This window comes from Palaemon carinicauda, chromosome 36 (assembly GCF_036898095.1).
Source record: "Palaemon carinicauda isolate YSFRI2023 chromosome 36, ASM3689809v2, whole genome shotgun sequence".
NCBI lineage: Eukaryota > Metazoa > Arthropoda > Malacostraca > Decapoda > Palaemonidae > Palaemon > Palaemon carinicauda.
Window position 1 is genome coordinate 68,626,083 of NC_090760.1, and position 22,111 is coordinate 68,648,193.

Below are 22,111 nucleotides of genomic sequence, written 5' to 3' on the forward strand. Positions count from 1 at the left end.
GATTAAAATACTTAATATTAACCCTTTTACCCCCAGGCTATTTGGAAATTTCCAACCCTTAACCCCCAGGGGGTTATTTTTTTCCCAGCACATTTTGCAGTATATTTTTTTGGAATTGCTCTAACAGCCTTAATTTTTGTCATAGAGAGGTCAGGTTGGTCTCATTTTCTTGGAAAATGCCTGAATTTTCTCAAAAAATTGTCAAAAATATGAAAAAAAAAAATTTTTATAGCATTTTTTTGCAAGGACGTACCGGTACGTCCATGGGGGTAAAGGGATGGCTTTTGTGAAACGTACCAGTACGTCCTTTGGGGGTTAAAGGGTTAAACAGTTTTGTAGTTGTTCACATACACCTAGTTTTCAATTCGGGATGTTACTCTACAAGATAATTCCTTCCAGGCATGAAAAATGAAGTCCAGTCACCCCAGTCTACCTACAATAAGGATCCTGAACCACCACCAGGTTTCAAAAATAATGTAGCCCCCCCTCCTGGTTTTAAAAGTGATGTAGCCCCACCACCTGGCTTCAAGGGTGATGTTGATCCTCCTCCAGGTTATAAAAGCGGGGTAGAGCCACCACCGGGTTTTAAACGGAAAGCTGATGAAGTGGAGTTGGAGTCGCAAGCTAAGAAGGCCAAACGTAAGTTACCAGGCACTAGTGATCTAACTTACATACGTATGAGGAATGCCTTCAGCTATCTCCCCTATGTAATAAAGAACAAGTTTCTGGCTATATATATATATATATATATATACATGTGTATATTTTTCCAGTTACATTCAGCAGTAATACTTAAACTACTGGTCTCTCCCCGTCCCTTGGGTGGGGGGGAGGGAGTAGTCATACAGTGGTGAGATGTGTTGTAATTAGGAAAGCGAGAGGGAGTGGGAAGGGTTGATTCTTTGCATATCTATCTAAATATTTAGCCTTCATTTTTGACAGCACATAAACTAGGTTCTACATAATGAAATATTTTTTTCTAAAGTTTATTTACTTGTATTTTGTTCTGCACTGAATTTTTTGTTTCTTTTTTCAGTCACAGAAGTCTATGGTATTTGTACGGAGAAAGACTCCGACGACGATTTAACCACAGTATTTATCAGCAACTTGGCATTTGGGATAGATAAAAAAGACATCATTCCATTATTCATTGGATGTGGTGAAATAAAAGATTTCCGGCTAGTTAAGGATTTTAAATGCCGTAGCAAAGGTTATGGATACCTCGTTTTCAAGACACAGGAATCTGTGCAGAAAGCTCTAGAGATGGACCGAGTCTCTCTCGACAATCGACCGGTGTACGTCTCCAAGTACGATCCGGAGGGACATAGTCACCATTTCAAGTATCCAATGCAAGAGGAGAAGAACAAGCTCTTCATCCGTGGACTGCCATTTGACATGACACAGGATGACGTTAAAGAAGCATTCTTACCCTTGGGTGAAATCAAAGACATAAGACTCGTCACTTTCAGGAACGGATATTCAAAAGGGACTTGTTACATTGAGTACCCAAACGCGGAAGCTGCTGAAAAAGTACGCCAAACAATGGACGGGAAAGAATTACGGGGCAAAGTTATCAACGTGATGATCAGTAATCCACCATCTAAGGACAAATTAGGAAATCCTAAGCCTAACAGCGATGCTCTTGGAAGTAAAAATAGAGGCAAAAATATACCCGGTGCTCGTAAAAAAGGCATGTTCGACTTAATGCCAAGGTCTTTAATGCGGGCTTCAGGTTCATCTGTCAAGGAAGATAAGGCGGCAACAGAAGAATCTGTTGAAACTAAGTCTAATGAAGAGACTGCAGCCGCAACAGAGGATTCTGCCAAACCGAAGTCCAATGATGATTTTAGGAAGATGTTCCTCAAGTAGTCTTTCATGCATAAAGTGGTGATATAAATTTATCTCTTCGAGAAAATGAATGGTTTGATGAAATTTAATTTTTTCACTTGAGAACCATAATATTTTTCATGGATATTTAGTTAAGTATATTTTACATGAAAAAATATTTGAAATATTTGATTTTGCAAGACTTGCAATCCTGTAGTTTATATATCTGTAAATTTTTTATAAATAAACAAATCTTCTGTTATTATATATCCACTGGCCTTATAGTCATCCTTTTTCATATTTATAAAGAATTAGAAGAACTGAAAAATATTTGAACTAGAGAAATTCATGGTTTGCTAAAGAATAAATTGCATTGTTGGAGTTATATAGTCTGCATTTAAAGAAAAAAAACATTCACAATGAAAAACTTAAATAATGGTTGTCAATCTTATAATAGGATAATTTTACAGCATATAATTATGACCAACGACTTGACAATATTTACAGTACATAACCAAATTACTATTATTTAAAAATAAGTTATGGCATTCGAAACTTTTTCACATTCATAATATGCAATTCTGGTTTGTTGAGATTATACAATAACTTTTCTTCCAGTTTCTTGACTGCAGCAACAGTAAGGACAAGCGTGTCATGTTTCAGCATACTAAGCACATTTAATCCTGGGAATAAAAAACATAAGGTTAAATTTTTTCATCCAAGTATAGCATATTTTGAGAAGTTGGAATTTTAATAATAAAACATTTCTATACTCGCCTGATGTTCACATTGCTTTGTCCATGAAATTAACTTATCAGTGACATCAACCCCCCCCCCCCCCCCCCAAAAAAAAAAAAACTGAAAATGTCCCGTTCTGAACATCAAAAGGCCATACCTCCAACCAACTAATGAAAGGTTGACTTTTACCTACTTAATCAGTCTCGTATATGCACTTGATATCATATCCTCTTGAACTTATTAGTCGGTATATATGTTATCACTTGAATAAAATTCCATTTATTTCTATTAACTTCCCGTGATGTTTAAATAGCTTCTCTTTGGGAAGCCTGGATTTATCAACATATACTCCATAAATTGAAAAATTTTCTTTTCAACAATCTCATGCCTCTAGTGAAGAAATGCGACAGGTTGGTAAATGAGGAGAAGCAAATCTATAGTGCCACCCTCTCACCAATATAGACCATATGTAATCCTTTCTGTTTCTCCCGATGTTTTTCTATCATCAGCCTCAAAGCAAATATTGCATCTGCAGTCCCTCTTCCAGGCATGAATTCAAATTGTTCCTCACCAATTGTTGTTTCATCCCTCTGAGTCTCTTCTCAATGATCTCCCATATCTTCATAGTATGGCTTATCAACTTCATGCCTCTGTAGTTGCCACATTCCTGGATGTCTCCCTTCACCTTATAGATAGGGATAATTAGGATTCCTCTCCATTCCTCTGGCATCTTTTCCTGATTGAAGATATTTTGCATCAGGTCCCACAAGATATCTATGCCTTCCTCTCCAAGACTCTTCCATACCTCTACTGGTATATTATCCGGTCCTGCAGCTTCACTATTTTTCATCATCTTTCCTGCTTGTTCTACTTCTCTTCCAATCTCTCTTATGCTAACTGCCTCGTCTTGAAGTCCATCTTCAAATACTGTTCTTGGGTTCTCCTCATTCAATAGCCCTTCAAAATAAGTTTCCCACCTTCTTTTCATTACATTCTCTTCTGCTAAAACTATACCATTGCTATCTTTTATTTACCTTATCTGCGTCAGGTCTTTAGATGCAGAATTTCGGGCCTAGGCAATTCATAATATTTTCTTCTCTCCTTCTGGTGTTTCCATCTCTTTATAGAGTTCATTTAATGTCTCTGCCTTTGCTACTGCTCTACTTGCTTCTTTCTTTGCTTGTTTATAGTCTTCTTTATCCTGCTCTTGTCCTGATAGATCTGCCTTCTTCTTGGCTTCTTTCTTGGTTTTTACCCATACTTGTACCTCATCATTCCACCACCATGATTCTTTATCATTTGGGGGTCTTCTTCCTGATGACTTTCCAAGTACTTCCTCACCGATCCTTAGACTCACTTTACTATTCTCGGTCCAGCATTCTTGTACATCCTAATGTAACCTTACTGCTTCCAGCACTCTTTCCTTAAACAAGACTCTCAGTTCTGCATCTTTCAATTTCCACCACTTAATCTTTTGGTCCATTCCATTTGTTTGAAAAGATCAAAATGGACATCTTAAATTCATCATCTATCGATGCTGCTTCTTTATTAAATGTGAATGCATTAAATGTCTTGAGCCTACATGAACCAAGTTCATAGTGTATTGAAACATAACTGAACTGTCAAAATATAATAAAGTTAAAAAATATAGCTTTACAGAAATCTCTTATTTTACAGAAAGAGTACATAATTCAGTTAATTAAATGGAAAATAAGGGCTTGATCACAAACACCAATTCTCGTTTGAATGTCCATTCCTAGAATCCACTACAGTATTAGATCTGCTACTATCTCGAACACCGGAGATTCAAAGTTCCGAGTCGACAATGGAAATTAGAGAAGCATACACAAAAAAACTTTTGCAGTCTACTCTGGCTGCAAAACAAAACTTAATAATGGTGTATACCAAATGTTAACATAATTAAGTATGAAGCTAAAAGCAGTCAGCTATTACCTAAACAGAATATCACAAATTTTTAAGTAATTTGTATTTTTCCTAACATACTTACCTAGAACTACCTTCTTAGGAGTTACTGGCTAACTCTACCTAACCGACCAGCTTTTTGTATAGTTTATCTCCCTCTTCTCGTTTTCTACGGGGTCAACCTCTGGCAGTGTGGTACATGCCCGAGGCGACCCCGGGGTCAGGCAGCGTGATATCTCAGGTCGACTCTCCAGTAAGTTTCTGGTCGAAACACCTTCACTAAGACAATTGCACTACTCTTACCAACATACAAAGCAACTCATGAAGTAGACTACCAAATTACAGTAGTAACATGGTTTACAAATTTATTCATTCAGGGAACAAGCTCATAACCACAAATGTTTGTATTCCTAAACACTTTCCAAAAAGAAATAAAAGGAATTCACTCATATGATTATTATTATTATTATTACTTGCTAAGCTACAACCCTAGTTGGGAAAGCAGGATGCTATAAGCCAGGGAAAATAGCCCAGTGACGAAAGGAAACACGGAAAAATAAAGTATTTTAAGAACAGTAAAATTAAAATAAATATTTCCTATATAAACAATAAAAACTTTGACAAAACAAGAAGAGAAATTAGATAGAAAAGTGTGCCCAAGTGTACCCTCAAGCAACAGAACTCTAATCCAAGACAGTGAAAGACCATGGTACAGAGGTTATGACACTACCCAAGGTTTGATTTTGGAGTGTCCTTCTCCTAGAAGAGCTGCTTACCATAGCTAAAGTCTTCTACCCTTACCACGAGGAAAGTAGCCATTGAACAACTAAAGTGCAGTAGTTAACCACTTGGGTGAAGAAGAATTGTCTGGTGATCTCAGTGTTGTCAGATGTATGCAAAGAATACACCAGACTATTCCGTGTATGTGTAAGCAAAGGGAAAGTGAACTGTAACCAGACAGAAGTATCCAATATAGTACTGTCTGGCCGGTCAAAGGACCCCATAACTCTCTAGCGGTAGTATCTCAACGGGTGGCTGGTGCACTGGCCAACCTACTACCTACAAATTCATAACTTCACACATACAGCACACTTTTTAAAGTTTTGTAATAAAATTTAGTAAGGAAATTATAGCCCCTTAAACCCCTTACATCAGAAATAAATAAAAATAGAAACAAATTTCACAAAAAAAGAAGAAATATTGACAAATTATCTTGCATTATACCTTTGAGGAGTTATGGCTGGCATTAAAGAGATGAGAGTGGAGGAGGAGAGGAGATGGGGGTTACAGCTTGGAAAGAGTATCTCTCCATAAACATTTCAGGTAAAATATTGTGCCTTCTCTCTCTTGAATGACTTTCATTATAACTAACCGAATCCCTTATTTTACACTTTTTAAATCAAAATCTAGCATTTGATGAAGGATGTTAGTTTATTTTTGGACATGTAAAAAGAAAATCTAGTTTCCACAATATAAACAGCGCCAATTCGAGTGATGACAGACTGATTTGGTAGGTAAGGCCAGACCTTACCTCAAGGTGCCATCAGACACTAGATGTCGCCTTGGTTGGCGGGAGACATGGCCTCTTGATAGGAAGGTAAATTTTTAGTTTTTGGGGCTAACGTCACTGTTGAGTTGGCTCCAGGGACAAAGCAATATGAACATCAGGAGAGATATGATTATATAGTACAGTATTAGTGAATATGATAGCTGTATTGGGTTGATGAATATACATACTGTATAGTATTCTAACAAGATGCATTCTATTATAAAAATGCTTTTATTGATGCTTTCTCACAGCCATCAACACTTAGTTAAAATCTTTCTTTTTTTCTTAAGATGAAACAACATAAAATTAAATTACAAAACCATCTTTCACAAAGGTCATGCAAATAGAATTATAAGTAACAAAACTTGACTTACCATAAACTGGCATAAGATTGTAGTGCCAAATTGAATCTGTTGCGAGTGTTATGTTGCGAGGCATAATGTCAGTGCTGAAAGGAAGAATTTTATATATAAAAAAAAATTGTTACAGTACTTTAATTTCAATTATGATTTATCAAGTTCTATAAACACTTGAAAATTTATACCATCCTTTCACAAAACAACACTGAGAAACCTAACATAACTAAATCTTTATTAACAGGTTTATATAAACACCAAAATTGAGAAAATATTAATCGATAACATTAAGGAACAATATGTTTTGAAAAACACCAAAAGTTTCCAGAGACAAGCCAGCATAATAAATAAAATTCAAATATTCTTATAAAATCTAAATTTCTAGAGGCAAGAACATAATAAGAAATATAAACTTTTTACATCAATGATATCTTCTATCTTATCTATCTACCAAGGCACTTCCCCCAATTTTTGGGGGTAGCAAAAAACAAAAAAAAATAAATAAATAATATCTGTTATCCACCATAATGAAGCTTCATATGCTGAATTCCCAACTGGTACTTTCACTACACCATTTGCAGCAACAACAGACCCCAAGTGCTTAAACTGATCTACTTCCTCAAGTAACTCTCCATTCAACATAAAATTCAATTTCGCATACCATAACCGTACTTTCACCCACATTAACTCTTAACTTACTTCTCTCACACACCCTTACAAACTGTCACTAATCGATCCAGCTTCTCCTCAGAGACTGCAACCAATACATTATCATCTGCAAACAACAGTTGATTCACCTCCCACTCATGATGACTCATCTGTCAGCTTCAATCCTTGACCAACCACTCGAGCATTCATCTCGCTTACAACTCCATTAACAAACAAATTGAACAACCATAGAGACATCACACACCCCTGTCTCAGCCCCACTCTCACAGGAAACCAATCGCTCACTTCATTTCCCATCCGAACACACACTTTACTGCCTATGTAGAAACTCTTCACAGTTTGCAACAACCTTCCACCAATTCCATATAACCTCATCACATTCCACATCGCTTCCCTATCAACTCTTTACATGCACTTTCTCCAGATCCATAAATGCAACATATACCTCCTTACCTTTTGCTAAATATTTCTCGCAAATCTACCTAACTATAAAAATCTAATCCATACATCCCATATCTCTTCTAAAACCACCCTGTACTTCTAAGATTGCATCCTCTGTTTTATACTTAATCCTAATAATTAGTACTCTACCATACACTTTTCCAACCACACTCAACAAACTAATAAACCTAAAATAACAAGGTTTGTGGTGTCTGATGTGGTAACGTCTTTGACCGGTGAACGCCAGACTGGGGTTCGAGTCCAGATCAAACTCAAGAGTTTCTTTGGTGGCTCCAACATCACCATCCTTGTGAGCTAAAGATGGGGGGTTTGGGGGAGCCTAAAAGTCTATCTGCCGAGACATCAGCAGCCATTTCCTGGCCCTTCTTGGTCCTCGCTTAGATGGAGAAGGGGCTTGGGCACTGATCATATGTATATATGGTCAGTCTCAAGGGTATTGTCCTACTTGCCATTCATGAGTGGCCTTTAAAACTTAAATATATCCTTTACCTTTATATAGTGAAACAATACACAAAAACACCCAGTCCACTGGTACCACTGAGAACACAAAACATATATTAAACAATCTCACCAACCATTCAAGTACATTCAAGTCACACCCCCCTCCTTCAACATCTCAGCCCTCATACCAGCCATACCAGGTGCTTTTCCTGCTATCATTTCATCTAGTGCTCTCTTCACTTCCTCTCTTGTAATCTCTCTCTCACTCTCATCTACCAACACTGGCATCTCAACACCTGCAACAGCAATTATATCTGCCTACCTATTATCCTCAACATTCAGTAATCTTTCATAATATTCAACCTACCTTTTCTTTGCCTCGTCTCCTTTCAACCACCTTCCATTTTGATCTTTCACTGTCTCTTCATTTCTTAATCCCCCTTCCTTACTCTTTTCACTTCATTCCAAAACTTTAGCCCGCTTCACACGAGGGGTTTGAAACCGTGCAGTTTAGAAATCAATGTAGATCAATGAGGTCCTTCACACACTGCAGGAACTAACCGCGCCGCAGCAGAATAACCAGACAGTAGTGATTTACAAACCACATGCGCTGCTATAGAATACTTAAGAAGTTTATGGCGCCCTTCAGACGAGAGGTTTTTGACCACTTTCTTCTCGACGTCCTGCATCTCGAACAAAAACCGACTGATTAGTATTCTGTTCCCTGATGCAGACCAACTGCATGGAAAATAACCGCTTGTGTGAAGCCATGCTCTTTGACATGCAGGAATCTGCTGCACAGTTTCAAACTGCTCATGTGAAGCAAACCTTCTTATTCTCTTCATAAAAACGACCCAATCCCTGACCATGGCTCCAGTCAGCCGCCCTCTTTGCCTCAGCTACCTCAAGTTTAACTTCCACATTTTTCTCTATATCTTTCATACTTCTCTACACTATTACTCTGCAGCCATTCTTTCAAATGCCTCTTTTTCTCTTCCACTTTTATCTTTTATCTTCACTCCTTCATTCCACCATTCACTAGCCTTCCTCGTGCTGCCTCCAACAATCCTCTTGCCACACGCATCACTTGCAAGCCCAATAAAATTTTCTTTTACTTACTTCCACCCCTCCTCTAGATCACCCGTTTCTCTCACTCTCTGTCATATGCCACTTCTAACCTTTCTTGGTATTCACTTTTAACCTTTGGTTTTTTCAACTCTTCAACAATCACTACCTCCCTTTTTAAATTCCCACATTCTATTTCCCCACTTATTTGCTATAACTAATTTTCCTTCAACCAAAAAATGATCACACATACCTTTAACCATACCCATAAACACGTGTACATCTTTCAATCATCTCAATAGTCTTCTTATTATTATTATTATTACTTACTAAGCTACAACCCTAGTTGGAAAAGCAGGAAGCTATAAGCCCAAGGGTCCCAACAGGGAAAATAGCCCAGTGAGGAAAAGAAACAAGGAAAAAAATATCTTAAGAACATTACCAACATTAAAATAAATAATTCTTATATAAACTATAAAAACTTTAGCAAAACAAGAGAAAGAGAATTTAGATATAATAGTGTGCCCAAGTGTACCCTCAAACAAGAGAACTCTAACCCAAGACAGTGGAAGACCATGGTACAGAGGCTATGGCACTACCGAAGACTAGAGAACAATGGTTTGATTTTGGAGTGTCATTCTCCTAGAAGAGCTGCTTACCCATACCAAGAGGAGAGTAGCCACTAAAAAATTAGTGCAGTAGTTAACCACTTTGGTGAAGAAAATTTTTTTGGTAATTTCATTGTTGTCAGGTGTATGAGGACAGAGGAGAATCTGTAAAGAATAAGCCAGACAGTTTGGTGTATGTGCAGATAAAGGGAAAGTGAGCCATAACCAGAGAGAAGGATCCAATGTAGTACTGTCTGGCCAGTCAAAGGACCCCATACCTCTCTAGCGGTAGTATCTCAACGGGTGGCTGGTGCCCTGGCCAACTTAATACCTATAATGCTCTTTCTACTACTATTCCATTTGCCACTCTTATCCATGTATACTTGTTATTAACTTTCTTTTTGAAAAAACAGCAACTTATCACCAGCTCTTGATCAACACATATCTACCAGTCTCTCACCACTGGTATTCCATACTTTCCAACCTTCTACCTCTCCAGCACCCACTCTATCATTTAAGTCACCCATCACAACTTCATGATTCCTTCTACTCAGTCCTTCTACACACCTAGATAATTCATTCTACTCTTCTTCACTTAAACCTGGTACATACGCACTAACAAAACTCCAACCTAAACCTTACCCACATTAACCTAGATCATAACTCCCTCCATTCCACTACTTTACCTGTTACCCATTCACTCAGCATTGAAGCCACACCCTCTCTTGCTCTTCCCCTTTCAATGATATCTTACAACCAGTTTAGAAAATACTTACTCGTCTACAAAAAGAACAGCAGGTCCCCAGCATCTTTCATGACACAATTCTTCCAGATAAGGAGCTTCATCAGAAGGCATTTCAAAATCTTCTACAATTTTTATGTCATCCTGGAAGTAAAATTTAGATATGTACACCATTCACCTATGAGGAAAACTTCTAATAAAGGTATTTGAGAGAATTATATGGTTCTTTACAAGTATGGTTATGCCCCAAACTATGTGCTGTTTATTGGTTTCAAGAGTTGAAAGTCAACAGGAAACAAACTTTCAATAAATCAACCTACACAAAATATGAGCCCTTGAAAGCAATTCACTATTGTCAGTAATACAATAAATTGTCTATTAACCCAAAATTTTTGAGGTCCAGATAATTACATTTTAATAGTAAAGTAAAAAGAAATTAAAATTGAACATTTTCTTAAAAAGGCAACTTTGTCAAAACAACATATATAATACAAGGTAGGATTGTAAACAAATGATGTATAATGCAGCATAGATTCTTACTCATATACTAATATAAAAAAAAAATTTGGAGGACAAATATGTAAAAAATGAGATGTTATTGCTTAATGAAGAAAATCAACCACCTGTAAAATGTCAGTTGGTTAATACAGTTGTAACATCAAATTTCCAACTTTAACAATATTTTGCTCAACTGACATATCCCAATGCTTGCTCTATAATTTCCTTTATCATTATTATTACAAAATCAGTCTATAAAGTCCTTTTAATTCTTCCTACACAAACCAAACATTTGTAATAGGTGTATGACTTTAACAAAGCTGCAAAGGCCGTTTACCAAATCAATGAGGTAATTATAACTAATGACAGGTGGTGGGTAAGCTTCAGTAATGCCAGCCTATAAATCGGCTCCCTTTTGACCTTAGGCCTCAGACTTTTGGGTTTAATATAGTTTGGAAATATAACAAATTAGGAAATAATCCATTTGTTTTCTCACAATACAAACCTGGAGCTATTTATAGGGGATATTACTTTCACCACAGATGAGACGAGACATAAGATTTTAGCAAGGGATAACCACTCCAACCGCTAGTTAGCGGGAGGGGTGGGGGGTAGTTGGCTACTCCGCTCACTCACACACCAGGGCTGAGCACCCACTTTGCTTGCAGGCAAGACTTTCCTGGGGGACAGTGTAGTGAATGTTGGGTTGTGGTCGGCATTCGGACACTAGGCAGTTTGGGTGCTACCTCTGGCCACAGTCCGGAAACCACTACATAATCTTAGACACAAACCATCCATTATTCCAACAGGGCTGGCAGGCCAATTTGTATAAATAGCTCCAGGTTTGTATTGTTACGAAAAATACAAATTACTTCCAAATTTGTCATTTGTTAAGGCACTCTATAGGAGGAAGGAAGACTGCGCCAACTGGCTCTTGGTATTTGACTCGGGGTTCTCTCCTCTATGATATAGATTGCAGGCGGTTGGAACCCTGCACCTTACTAGCTGTGTGTTTGTGACACTAGAAATGTGACTGGTCTAGTATGAGTCCTCAGAGTCATAGGAATCAAAATACAGTACTTAAACCTTACCCCTCGCTACAAGTATTGGGGACGCAACTTGTATAATTTCTATACTAGGTTACACAAGGGAAATTATCTAACCTGCAGAGAGGTGAGGTCAGCTGTGGCGAGTACCATAGTGCTGATTCTCCAAGGGAGAGGAAGGTGAAGGAAAGAAAGAAGCCAGTCATTCTAACTCATTAACCCCAGAGTAACCCGGGTAACCTCGGCCCTCAACCCTCTCCTACGTGTCCATCTAGGAGCTTGAGGTGTTTAGACCATTTGTTATGCAGCCATCACAGGAGCAACGGAAAATGTTTCCATGCTCCTGTGGGTTACGTCTTGGAGGTAGTGGGCGGTGAAGGTCATCTGACACTTCCACCCGCCCGCTTGCAATACCTGCACCAGAGTAGTTCTTTTTGAACGCCAGGGACGTTGCAATGCCCCTGACGTCATGAACTCTGGGTCGTGGTGGTGGAGGAGGTTCAGGATTAGGTGCAAAGTCAAAGACCTTCCGAATCCATGACAAGATGGTGTTCTCCATGACCCTCACCATGCTGACAAAGTGCGCCAATATACAGGGGCAAGCTGCTGCTGTTCTTTACAAATAACCCCTCAGACTCCTCACTGGGCAAAGTACTAGTTGGTCTGGGTGTTCAGTTACATGACAAAGACTCTCGATCCTGAAGGGCCTGAATCTAGGATCCGCTACCCCCGGATTTTGAGTCTTGGCAATAAATTCAGGGACGAAGCTGAGTATTACCTCTCCCCATCTCCCTGAATGGGAGATGTGGTATGATAGACAATGCAGTTCACCGACTCTCTTGGGCTAAGCCAAGGCGAGTAGGAACACCGTCTTCAAAGTTAGGTGGCGATCTGTTGCCTGGCGTAATGGTTCATAGGGAGCTCCCTTCAGAGACTGAAGGACTCAAAACATGTTCCAAGGAGGAGATCTAGCCTCTTTCTGGGGACAACTAATCTCATAACTTCGTATGGGGAGAGAAAGTTCCAACGGAAAATATCTTCTTCCTTCAGTTTAGAGGTGAGACTCAAGGCTGAGTGGTAGCCTTTGACTGCCGAAACCAAGAGAATCATTTCTAAATGAAGGTATACAAGGAACTCCGCTATTGTTGGAAATCAGTAGAGGCATCGAGGGACGTGATACCTTTCCATGACAGTGACCACCGAAATCAGACCACTTGGCCTGGTAGACTGATGCTGGGAGGCCTCTGTGGAGTCCAGACATCTTTTTCGCAACTCGTTGTGAGGAGCCTCTCTCCCATCTGAGTATCTCTACTGATAGATGGCATAGAGGCTGCAAAAAAGGTACCACCTTGCTTGTTATGTGAGCTAATACTGTGGTGTTGTCGCTCGGCAGGACCATGGACAGGTGGAACTGTTGGAGGCCAAGGAAGGCTGACCCCATCTCTTAAGAGATGAGAGAGAGAGAGAGAGAGAGAGAGAGAGAGAGAGAGAGAGAGAGAGAGAGAGAGAGAGAGAGATTTCTGCCATCAAATCTCTCTCTCTCTCTCTCTCTCTCTCTCTCTCTCTCTCTCTCTCTCTCTCTCTCTCTCTCTCTCTCTCTAGATTTTATTTTACCGTCTACTCTACAAAACCAATGTTTGCAAATCAAATGTATAGCCTACTGTTTAAAATATGACAAAATATTGACGACTCGTTACCGAAGTTTAGGCTATTCACTGCCGATAAACGAACCCAGTCTACTCGTGAAAACCTTGAACGCCCAGAGGGAAAAATAAGGCTTTTAAATATACTGTACTAAACAAAAATAATGCTTTAATATACCATCATTAACACTACCATTACAATTATCGTAAGGTTGGAGAAAGATAAAGATTGCCGAGAACGTAACCACATTTCTGTTTACATTTTGTCAGCTGGACTCGCACAGTTAACAGTTGATTTCATTGTTGATGTGGAATTTTATCCTTAAATAGGCTATTCATTATGAAATTATGTTAATGAAATGTAATGTTAATATTGTTTTGTAACATTTATTATAAATCACCGTATTTAGGGCTACCAATATACTTAAAAAGACTATAGATTTGATACATTTTGTAGTGCTTGACTCACGAACTTTGAACAGCCTCGCGGATACAGAAAATTTATTTTTGAAAAATAGCGATCGCGGAAAAGGGGAATCGTGTAATTCGAACACGCTTAATTCGGGACCCTACTGTAGGTCATCCTGGTGGAGGGTATCAGCTGTGGCTTTTCCAGGTTGATGGTGATACCCAAGACACCGCAAAACCACAGAAGCTTCACGCCTTGCTCCCTCTGAGGCTGAAAGCAACAACCTGACCCTCGCCATGGTCTCCTCTACTGCCTTCAGGGGGAACACTGACTCGCCCCACAGTGGTGAGTTCCTCAAAGCTCTCGCCTCTCGCTCAGGTAATCTCCAAACCAGCTTGCTCAGGACTGTGTCCCTCTTCCGCAGGACCTAGTTGGCTGCTCGAGAGAGAGACTGGTATGAGAGGAACTTGAGCGCTTTCCCACCCAAACTAATCAGTTCTCTCAGCAAGGGCTGATTCTCGGGGACAGAGAGGTCGTGAGGTGCCTGGAATCCCACCAATGTGCAGGCCCACCAGTCCAACCATGAAGACACGTAAACTAGATCCAGGGCCATATCCACCATCATGAAGATTTCCAACGGGGAAAAACACACCGGAGCGGAGGATGCCCTATCTTCAGCCGCTCCTTGGTTCAGGAGAGCGATCGGTGGCTCAACCGTACAGGGACCTCCGCGGCGCCCCTCCGGGAGATAAAAGCGTTTCTGCGTTTCAAGTCCCTGGAGGAGTTTGGAGGCGCTCTGATTTCTGGGGGCGTCCGCCTGGCTGGCTATGAACCTATCTATGTGGTCCATACCCAGCTTAACGTCCCTTGCCAGGGGAAGGGCCAGAGAAGGCTTCTGCTGCACTGGATTATCTACCAGCCTGCTAAGTCCGGAGAGCCAGGCTTGTTCTGCCGAGGGTTTCGGCTCATCCAACCTATGGTGCCGCCTGATGAGGGCTAAGACCTTCCTATAGGTGGAGACTTCGTCTGTCGAGCATTCTCCCCTTTCTACGAGGCCTTCGGCTATCTGGTCCTCCGCATGAGCAGTCACGTCGATGAAGGAGGGTTCCGTGTGAGGGGGAGGCATCTTCCTCTCGTGCCGAGCCATTGGCGGGTCGACTCGCTGAACGGGCGGATCCGCTGGGACGGGAGCAGCCGTCATGGGTCCACTCCCTCCTGCGGAGTTCCATGGAGCTGCGGGCTTCCCCGTGCCAGCTGGCTGGTTCTGTCGTTCAGGGAAGGCCATCGAAGGGCCAGAGGCCGGGACAAAGCTGCCAGGCCGAAGGGGCGGCTCTCTCCACTGGGCGGATGAAGCCGGAACCTTCGCGGACTTATGCTTGTCTACCGAGACCTGGTGCGACGGCCTCCGACGATGATCGGGTCTGCTGGAGGAGCCGTGCCGCGAGGGTAGCAAAGGAGCACTTGGGAGCCAGCCAGAGGTACTCGGGGCTGCGGAAGCTTTTAGAAGGTGGCTACAGGGGATGGTGAATCGCACCCATTCACCTTTCGACGAATGGCTCCTCTTGGGCTTTTTCCTGGAGGTTCTGGAACGTCTCCTGGCGTGGCGTGATCGTGAACGGGACCTCTTCCTGCGGGACCTCTCCCGTCTCCTCCTCGAGTCCCTCGGGCCTTCATCCTCCGAGGAGAAAGAGTCCGACTCGAAGGAGGAGACCGATGACTGGGAGGAACGAGAATCTGCAGAGTCGTCCGAAGCGTCTCGAGTTGCTGGTGGATCTTCGTGCCGGTCCGCTGGCGAAGAAGGCTGTAGAAAGACGGGCGGGAGCGTTGCCGACGGCGCCGGGGGAAAGCGAGGCACCTTCTTGCGGGCAAACCAGGTGTCGAACTCCTCCTCTAGTCTCATGGGCGACCTGAAGGGCGTCCTCGGCGGCACCCATGCGACGGGGTCCGAACTCGGTGAACCTACCTCCTTGGCGTCTCCCCTGGTCGCTGACGTACCTGAAACACACACCCAAGATGCGGGGGTAGAGACCGTAGCGGGCTTTCCCCACATCGGATCGTCGGTAGAAACGGGCCCTGCTGGCACCAGGACCTCGTCTCCCGAACACACTCCCGTCCCTCCCTCAGGCCCCCTACTTGCCTGAACCGACACAATATCCCCACCAACAGACATCACAGACTCCTGGGGAAGAGCAATGGGCCGCTTCCCCGCAACGGAATTACCTCGTCCCCTACTCTGGGTAGGGGAAGGCGGCAGAGAACCCCTCTCCGAAGAGGCATCGGGCGACGCTAGGGGCGAGGCAATGCTGGACTTCTTCGGCGATCTCTTGGTACCCTTCTTCTTCTTAATTCCGTAGCGCACCCACTGGATTTCGTTCCAAGACTCGCACTCCGGACACGTGGCTGTAGGGGAACAAACACTGCCCCTACACGACGAACACAAAGAGTGGGGGTCGACCTCCGGCTTGGAGAGAAAGGCCCCACAAGATTTACCGGCCATAGGCCCAGGGCAACGGCGGGGATGCTCCATAACGAAACCCTAAAGCACCAATCGACACAGGGACACAGAAGAAAAGGTAGGATAAGGTAAGTTCTGAACACGAGAGGACCACGTGGGTACCGCGTGAGACACAAAGGGTCGCACTGGGTGAAGAGAACGCGGCTAGATGTGAATCACGACGCGACCAGAAACTTACTGGAGGTCGAGACCTGAGCGAGCACGCTCTCTGACCCTGGGTCGCCTCATGGCGCGTATTCCTCCGCCAGAGGGTCCCCCCTTAGAAAACGGAGATAGGGTAAACTACACAAAATTCTGGTCGGTTGAGAGGAGATCCCAGATACTCCTAAGAAAGTAGTTAGGGGTAAGTACTCCGTGTTGGAACAAGAGGGTTTTTAACTGAGCACCAGAGGTAGTCAGTTTGACCTCTCAGGTTCTTGGACGTGTGCAGATAAAATTTCAGAGCTCTCACTGGACAAAGGCCTCTCTCCTTCTCCTGCCCAACCAAGTGTGATAGCCCTGGGATGGTAAAAGATCTAGGCCAGGGTCGAGAAGGATTCTCGTTTTTCGCGAAAGCCCAGCTGTAGGGAGCAAACTGCATCGTTTCCATCAAAGCCCATCTTCTTGCTGATGGCTTGTAACTCTCCTACCCTTTTAGCTGTAGCCAATGCCACTAGGAAAAGTGTCTTTTTGGTAAGATCCTTCCAAGACGCTTTATCCAAGGGTTCAAACCTACTTGAGGTTAAAAAGGCCAGGACTACATCCAGGTTCCAAGAGGGGGTTGGATTATCCTTCCTCTTAGTAGTCTCAAAAGATCTAATGAGATCTGAGAGATCCTTGTTACCTGACACGTCAATGTGTTGATGACGAAAGACAGAGGCTAGCATGCTGCAATAACCCTTAATGGTAGGCACAGCCAGGTTCTCTTTTGTTTGCAGGTACAACAGAAAATCTGCTATATTGGCTATAGAGGTACTGGTAGAGTAAAGCTTGTTATTCCTGCACCATACTCTAAATATGTCCCACTTGGATTGGTAAACCCTAATAGTGGATGTCTTTCTAGTTCTGGCGATAGCTCGAGCAGCCTCCCTTGAAAAGCCCTTCACTCTAGCCAGCTTTTCGATAGTCGAAAGGCAATCAGATTGAGAGCGAGGAGATTCTGATGCTACCTCTACAAGTGAGGCTGTTTGAGTAGATCGCTCCGATTTGGTACTGTTCTGGGGGTATTTACCAGACACTCCATCATCTCCACAACCAAAGGTCTCATGGGCCAAAATGGAGCTATCAGGGTCATGCAGGCATTGGGTGATTCCCTGAACTTTTTCAGGACTCTGTCCAGGATTTTGAATGGAGAAAAAGCGTACACGTTTAGACCCTCCCAGTTTAGAAGAAAAGTGTCCTCTGCGGCTGCTTTCTGGTCTGGAACTGGAGAGCAAAATACCGGCAACCTCTTCATCATTTGAGTGGCGAAGAGGTCTATCGAGGGTTGACCCCACAACATCCAAAGGCTGGTAGGTGCACACCTCGTGGTGTAGGGTCCACTCTGTAGTCAGAACTTGCCTTCTTCTTCTGAGAAGATCCACCCTGACGTTCTTTTCACCTTCTACGAAATGAGTTTTTAGGGTTATGACCCTAGCTTTCGCCCACAGAAGTAGATCTCTCGCAGCCTCGTAAAGTGAGTCCGAACGGGTGCCTCCCCGCTTTTTTATGTAAGCCAACGCAGTGGCGTTGTCTGCGTTGATCTGAACCAACCTTCCTCGGACTTCCTCCTGAAAGTGGATGAGGGCTAGGTGAATGGCTACTAACTTTGAAATTTATGTGCCATTTCCTGAGACTCTACCCACAGACCCGAAATCTCGGCCTTCCCGAGTGCTGCACCCCACCCCATGTCTGAGGCGTCGGAGTACAACACTAGGTCTGGGTTCCTCTGATACAGTTCGAGACCTTCCCAAGGGGATCGGCATCCACTTTTCCAGACTTTGACCTCTCGTCCAAAACTTTGCCAGATGAAATTGAAGAGGCCATAGATGAAGTCTTCCTAGGGAAACGAACTGTTCTATCGATGAGAGGGTGCCCAGGAGACTCATCCAATCTCTCACCGAGCAGGACCTTAGGTCTAGGAAATGTCGCACCTTTACAAGGCAATCTAGGACCCGTAGGGAGCCGTGCTCAGTCCTAAACAGAGTGCTTTGAACTGATAAGTGGTCTTGAGGAACACGAACCTTAGAAATTTTCTGTGGTTCGGGTGTATCGGGATATGGAAATACGCGTCCTGCAGATCCAATGACACCATCCAGTCTCCCTGTCTGATGCCTGCAAGGACTGACGCTAAAGTTTCCATGGCAAATTTTACTTTGCTGACGAACTTGCTCAAGGGACTGACGTCCAGAACAGGTCTCCATCCCCCCCAGCTTTTCGGAACTAGGAAAAGTCTGTTGTAAACCCCTCCGAGGAGGTGTCCTCTACCACTTCTATGGCTGATTTCGACAGCATAAGGGTGACTTGCTCTTGAAGAGATGCTGCCTTGTCCCCTGAGTAGGTTGTTGTCAACTCTAAGGGTTTCAACGACATGGGAGGAATTATCAGGAAGGGGATCTTGTATCCCTTCTTGAGGACAATGATTGTCCAGGACTTCGCCCCCCTTTGGCTCCACTCTCGCCAAAAACGGGATAGCCTGGCTCCCACTAGTGTCTGAAGGTTGCATGTCTCATTTTTTTTATTTGGTTTGCTGTCTTGGGAATCTGTGGGCTTGACCTCCAGCAGCAATTCTCTGGGTTCCCCTTGAAGGGGCTCTCCCACAAAAGGGCTGGCGAGTGGGAGGAGCTTCCTTCTGCTTCCTTGGAAGAAAACTAGCCGGGAGGACTTTCTTAGCAGTCCTGGAGATAAGATCTTGCATAGCCTGTTGTGCCCGAGCTGCAAACAAGTCCTTCACTAAGTCCGGAGGGAAAAGATGATTACCCAAAGGAGCAAATAAAAGTTCCGATCTCTGAGCAAGGGTCAAACCTGAGGATAAGAAGGAACATAGCATAGCCCTCTTTTTAAGAAATCCTGCAGTGGAAAGGGCGGAAAGTTCGACAGAGCCATCCCTCACGGCCTTATCCAGACAGGCAATCAGATGCATTTGAGCCTCGTTCTTAGGGTCTGTGGCCTCTGCTAGAGCTCCTAGAGTCCAATCCATAAGGCTGAAGACTTCTATTGTCCTAAAAATCCCTTTCAGCAGATGGTCCATCTCGGAAGTGGACAACATAATCTTCGACTTGCTCATGGCTGACCTGCATGAGGCGTCAACAAGTCTGGAGAAGTCTCCCTGGGAGGAGGCAGGAACTCCCAAACCGAGAACTTCCCCAGTCTCATACCACACGCTAGATCTGGAGGCCAGTCTAGTCGGTGGAAAAGAAAAGGCGGCCTTCCCTAGATCTTTCTTCTTGGACGTCCATTGGTTGAGAGTAAAGAAAGCTCTCTTAACCGATCTAGTAAGAACCATCTTCTTGAAGGAGGATGGTTTTCGGGGTCTGCCCTTCAAAAACTGAGAGGGCGGGATCTGAGGCATAGGCTGAGTAAAGTCCTCTGGGTACAGTGATGTAAGAACTGTCAGTAACTTCTTAAGGTCAGCTGCCTGCAGCGTATCCTGGAATTCCTTCTCTAAAACTTCGGCTAAGCGAATATCGATCCCCTGAGTCGAATGGGTAGGAGACAAAACCGTGTCATCCTGTCAGTTATCGTCTTCCACAAAAATGTCACCCTGTTGTGAAGGAACATCGTGTAGGATACAATCCATTTGCGAGGAAGCGCCACGCTTGCGTCCCACATGTCTTGAAGGGGAGTCAAGTTCAAGTGCTTCCAGCATAAGTCTGTCATGCTGTAAGGAAGCTTCAACATCGTGACCCGCATGCTGCGAGGTAAAGTCTTGCTCGCGTGCGTCCCACATGCTGTATGTTAACAGTGTGACGCGAGGAAGCGTTCGCTGCGCGTCCAGAGAGTCGCGAAGGAGAGTCAACAACTTGTCTATCATGCTGCGGGGACAAGGCCTGACTGCATGCGTCCAGATTGCTGCATGCGTCCAGGCTGCCGTGAGGTTCCAGCGTGCTGCATGCGTCCAGGCTTCCGTGAGGTTCCAGCGTGCTGCATGCGTCCAGGCTGCCGTGAGGTTCCAGCGTGCTGCATGCGTCCAGGCTGCCGTGAGGTTCCAGCGTGCTGCATGCGTCCAGGCTGCCGTGAGGTTCCAGCGTGCTGCATGCGTCCAGGCTGCCGTGAGGTTCCAGCGTGCTGCATGCGTCCAGCATGCTGTTGACGCGAGGAGGCGTAAGAAGCGCGTCCAGCATGACGCGGAGAGACAACTGCTTGTCTATCATGCTGTGGAGACAAAACCTGACTGCATGCGTCCAGGTTGCCGTGAGCTTCCAGTGTGTTGTATGCGTCCAGAATGCCGCGAGGGAGCATCCACAACCCCGTCGCTTCCTGTAACGCGTCCCAACCGCTGCAAGGGAGCGTTGGTGAGCGCAGGAGAAATTCGCTGTCCGGTAACGCCTTGGTTAGCGGCAGCTCCTTTCTTTGGCCTGTTGACGTCTTTCGGTTACTTTAAACGAGCCTCCTCTGTTCGAGAATTGTATGCGTCAAACAGGGACGAAATCGACCTCTTCAGCTCAGACAGATCTGACACTTGCGACGCGTCTTACGCGCGTCCAGACTGCTGCGAGGGAGTGTCGCGATTCTTATCGCTAGCTGAGCCGTAAACTGATCGCTGCAAGGGATCGTCAACCGTTGTCGGGTGACCACCAGGGGAAAGTCCTTATTACATTTCCCAATCTGGGGGAGGGGGAGAAGCGTGTACAGAAGTAAACTGATCACCCTCTTCCTCCGACGAACTAAGTGCCTGACGCGATTGTTTTGACGTTGGCACGTCGTCTTCTATTGACATAAAAACTTCTGGCGAGCTCCAGTTACTGCAGGATGGTTTTGCAGAAGACAAACGTCTCTTGAAAGTCCTTGAACGCAGTGGTCGACGTCAACCACGTCGTGATTTTGCGTCATCAGACGAGGATGCACACTTTCTTACCTCGCCTTTCCAGCGGCGAGGGGGAGCGACCTGGGGATCGTCAACAGGATCGCTCGAGGGGACGTCCGTTCGCTCATCAAGGTCTGACATATCCTTTTGCCTTTCGACATTCCTTCTCCCAGGGGTTGGGGAGCATGGAAGAGGTCCCGGGCTGGGATTATGACGGACACGAACGGACGCACCCTCCACTTCACTGTCACTATTCATAAGCTTGCTTTGCAAGCCACACACTGCACTCCATATAACTTCTTTTTCCAAAATCAAAGAATGAACCTGTGCACCTAAGGCCGAAATAGCAGCCATCACATCCTTTAAAGAAGGTTCACTTACCTCCAACACCTTAGCGGGGTCTGGAACTATTGCCTTAGGATCAGGAATAGGAATATTAGGATGATGTACATTAGAAAGAAAATTACCATCAGAAGATCTATTTGAAAGAACACTGGTTGATCTAAGTCTTCTAAGTCTATCCTCCTCTAGTCGCTTAACATAGCGATCAAACTCAATCCACTCTAATTCAGACAGACCGACATTCGACACATCTGTTATCAAAAGTACATACCTGACCTCTGCAACCATTACATA

The 22,111-nt window shown here is 43.8% G+C and overlaps 2 protein-coding genes across 2 annotated transcripts in view; one reads left to right on the top strand and one right to left on the bottom strand.

The window, feature by feature from the left end:
- Nucleotides 1-2,090, top strand: part of LOC137628873 (squamous cell carcinoma antigen recognized by T-cells 3-like) — a 48,294-nt gene extending 46,204 nt beyond the window's left edge. The window contains exons 13-14 of the mRNA XM_068360124.1: nucleotides 400-639; nucleotides 1,037-2,090. Of these exons, the coding sequence (XP_068216225.1) occupies nucleotides 400-639; nucleotides 1,037-1,869 (1,073 nt within the window). The 3' untranslated portion in view covers nucleotides 1,870-2,090. The remainder of the gene's footprint in view (nucleotides 1-399; nucleotides 640-1,036) is intronic.
- A 170-nt stretch (nucleotides 2,091-2,260) lies between these two features.
- Nucleotides 2,261-22,111, bottom strand: part of mRpL4 (mitochondrial ribosomal protein L4) — a 52,729-nt gene continuing 32,878 nt past the window's right edge. Inside the window, exons 6-8 of the mRNA XM_068360125.1 lie at nucleotides 10,415-10,524; nucleotides 6,412-6,485; nucleotides 2,261-2,510 (exon numbers count right to left, since the gene is read on the bottom strand). Of these exons, the coding sequence (XP_068216226.1) occupies nucleotides 2,368-2,510; nucleotides 6,412-6,485; nucleotides 10,415-10,524 (327 nt within the window). The 3' untranslated portion in view covers nucleotides 2,261-2,367. The remainder of the gene's footprint in view (nucleotides 2,511-6,411; nucleotides 6,486-10,414; nucleotides 10,525-22,111) is intronic.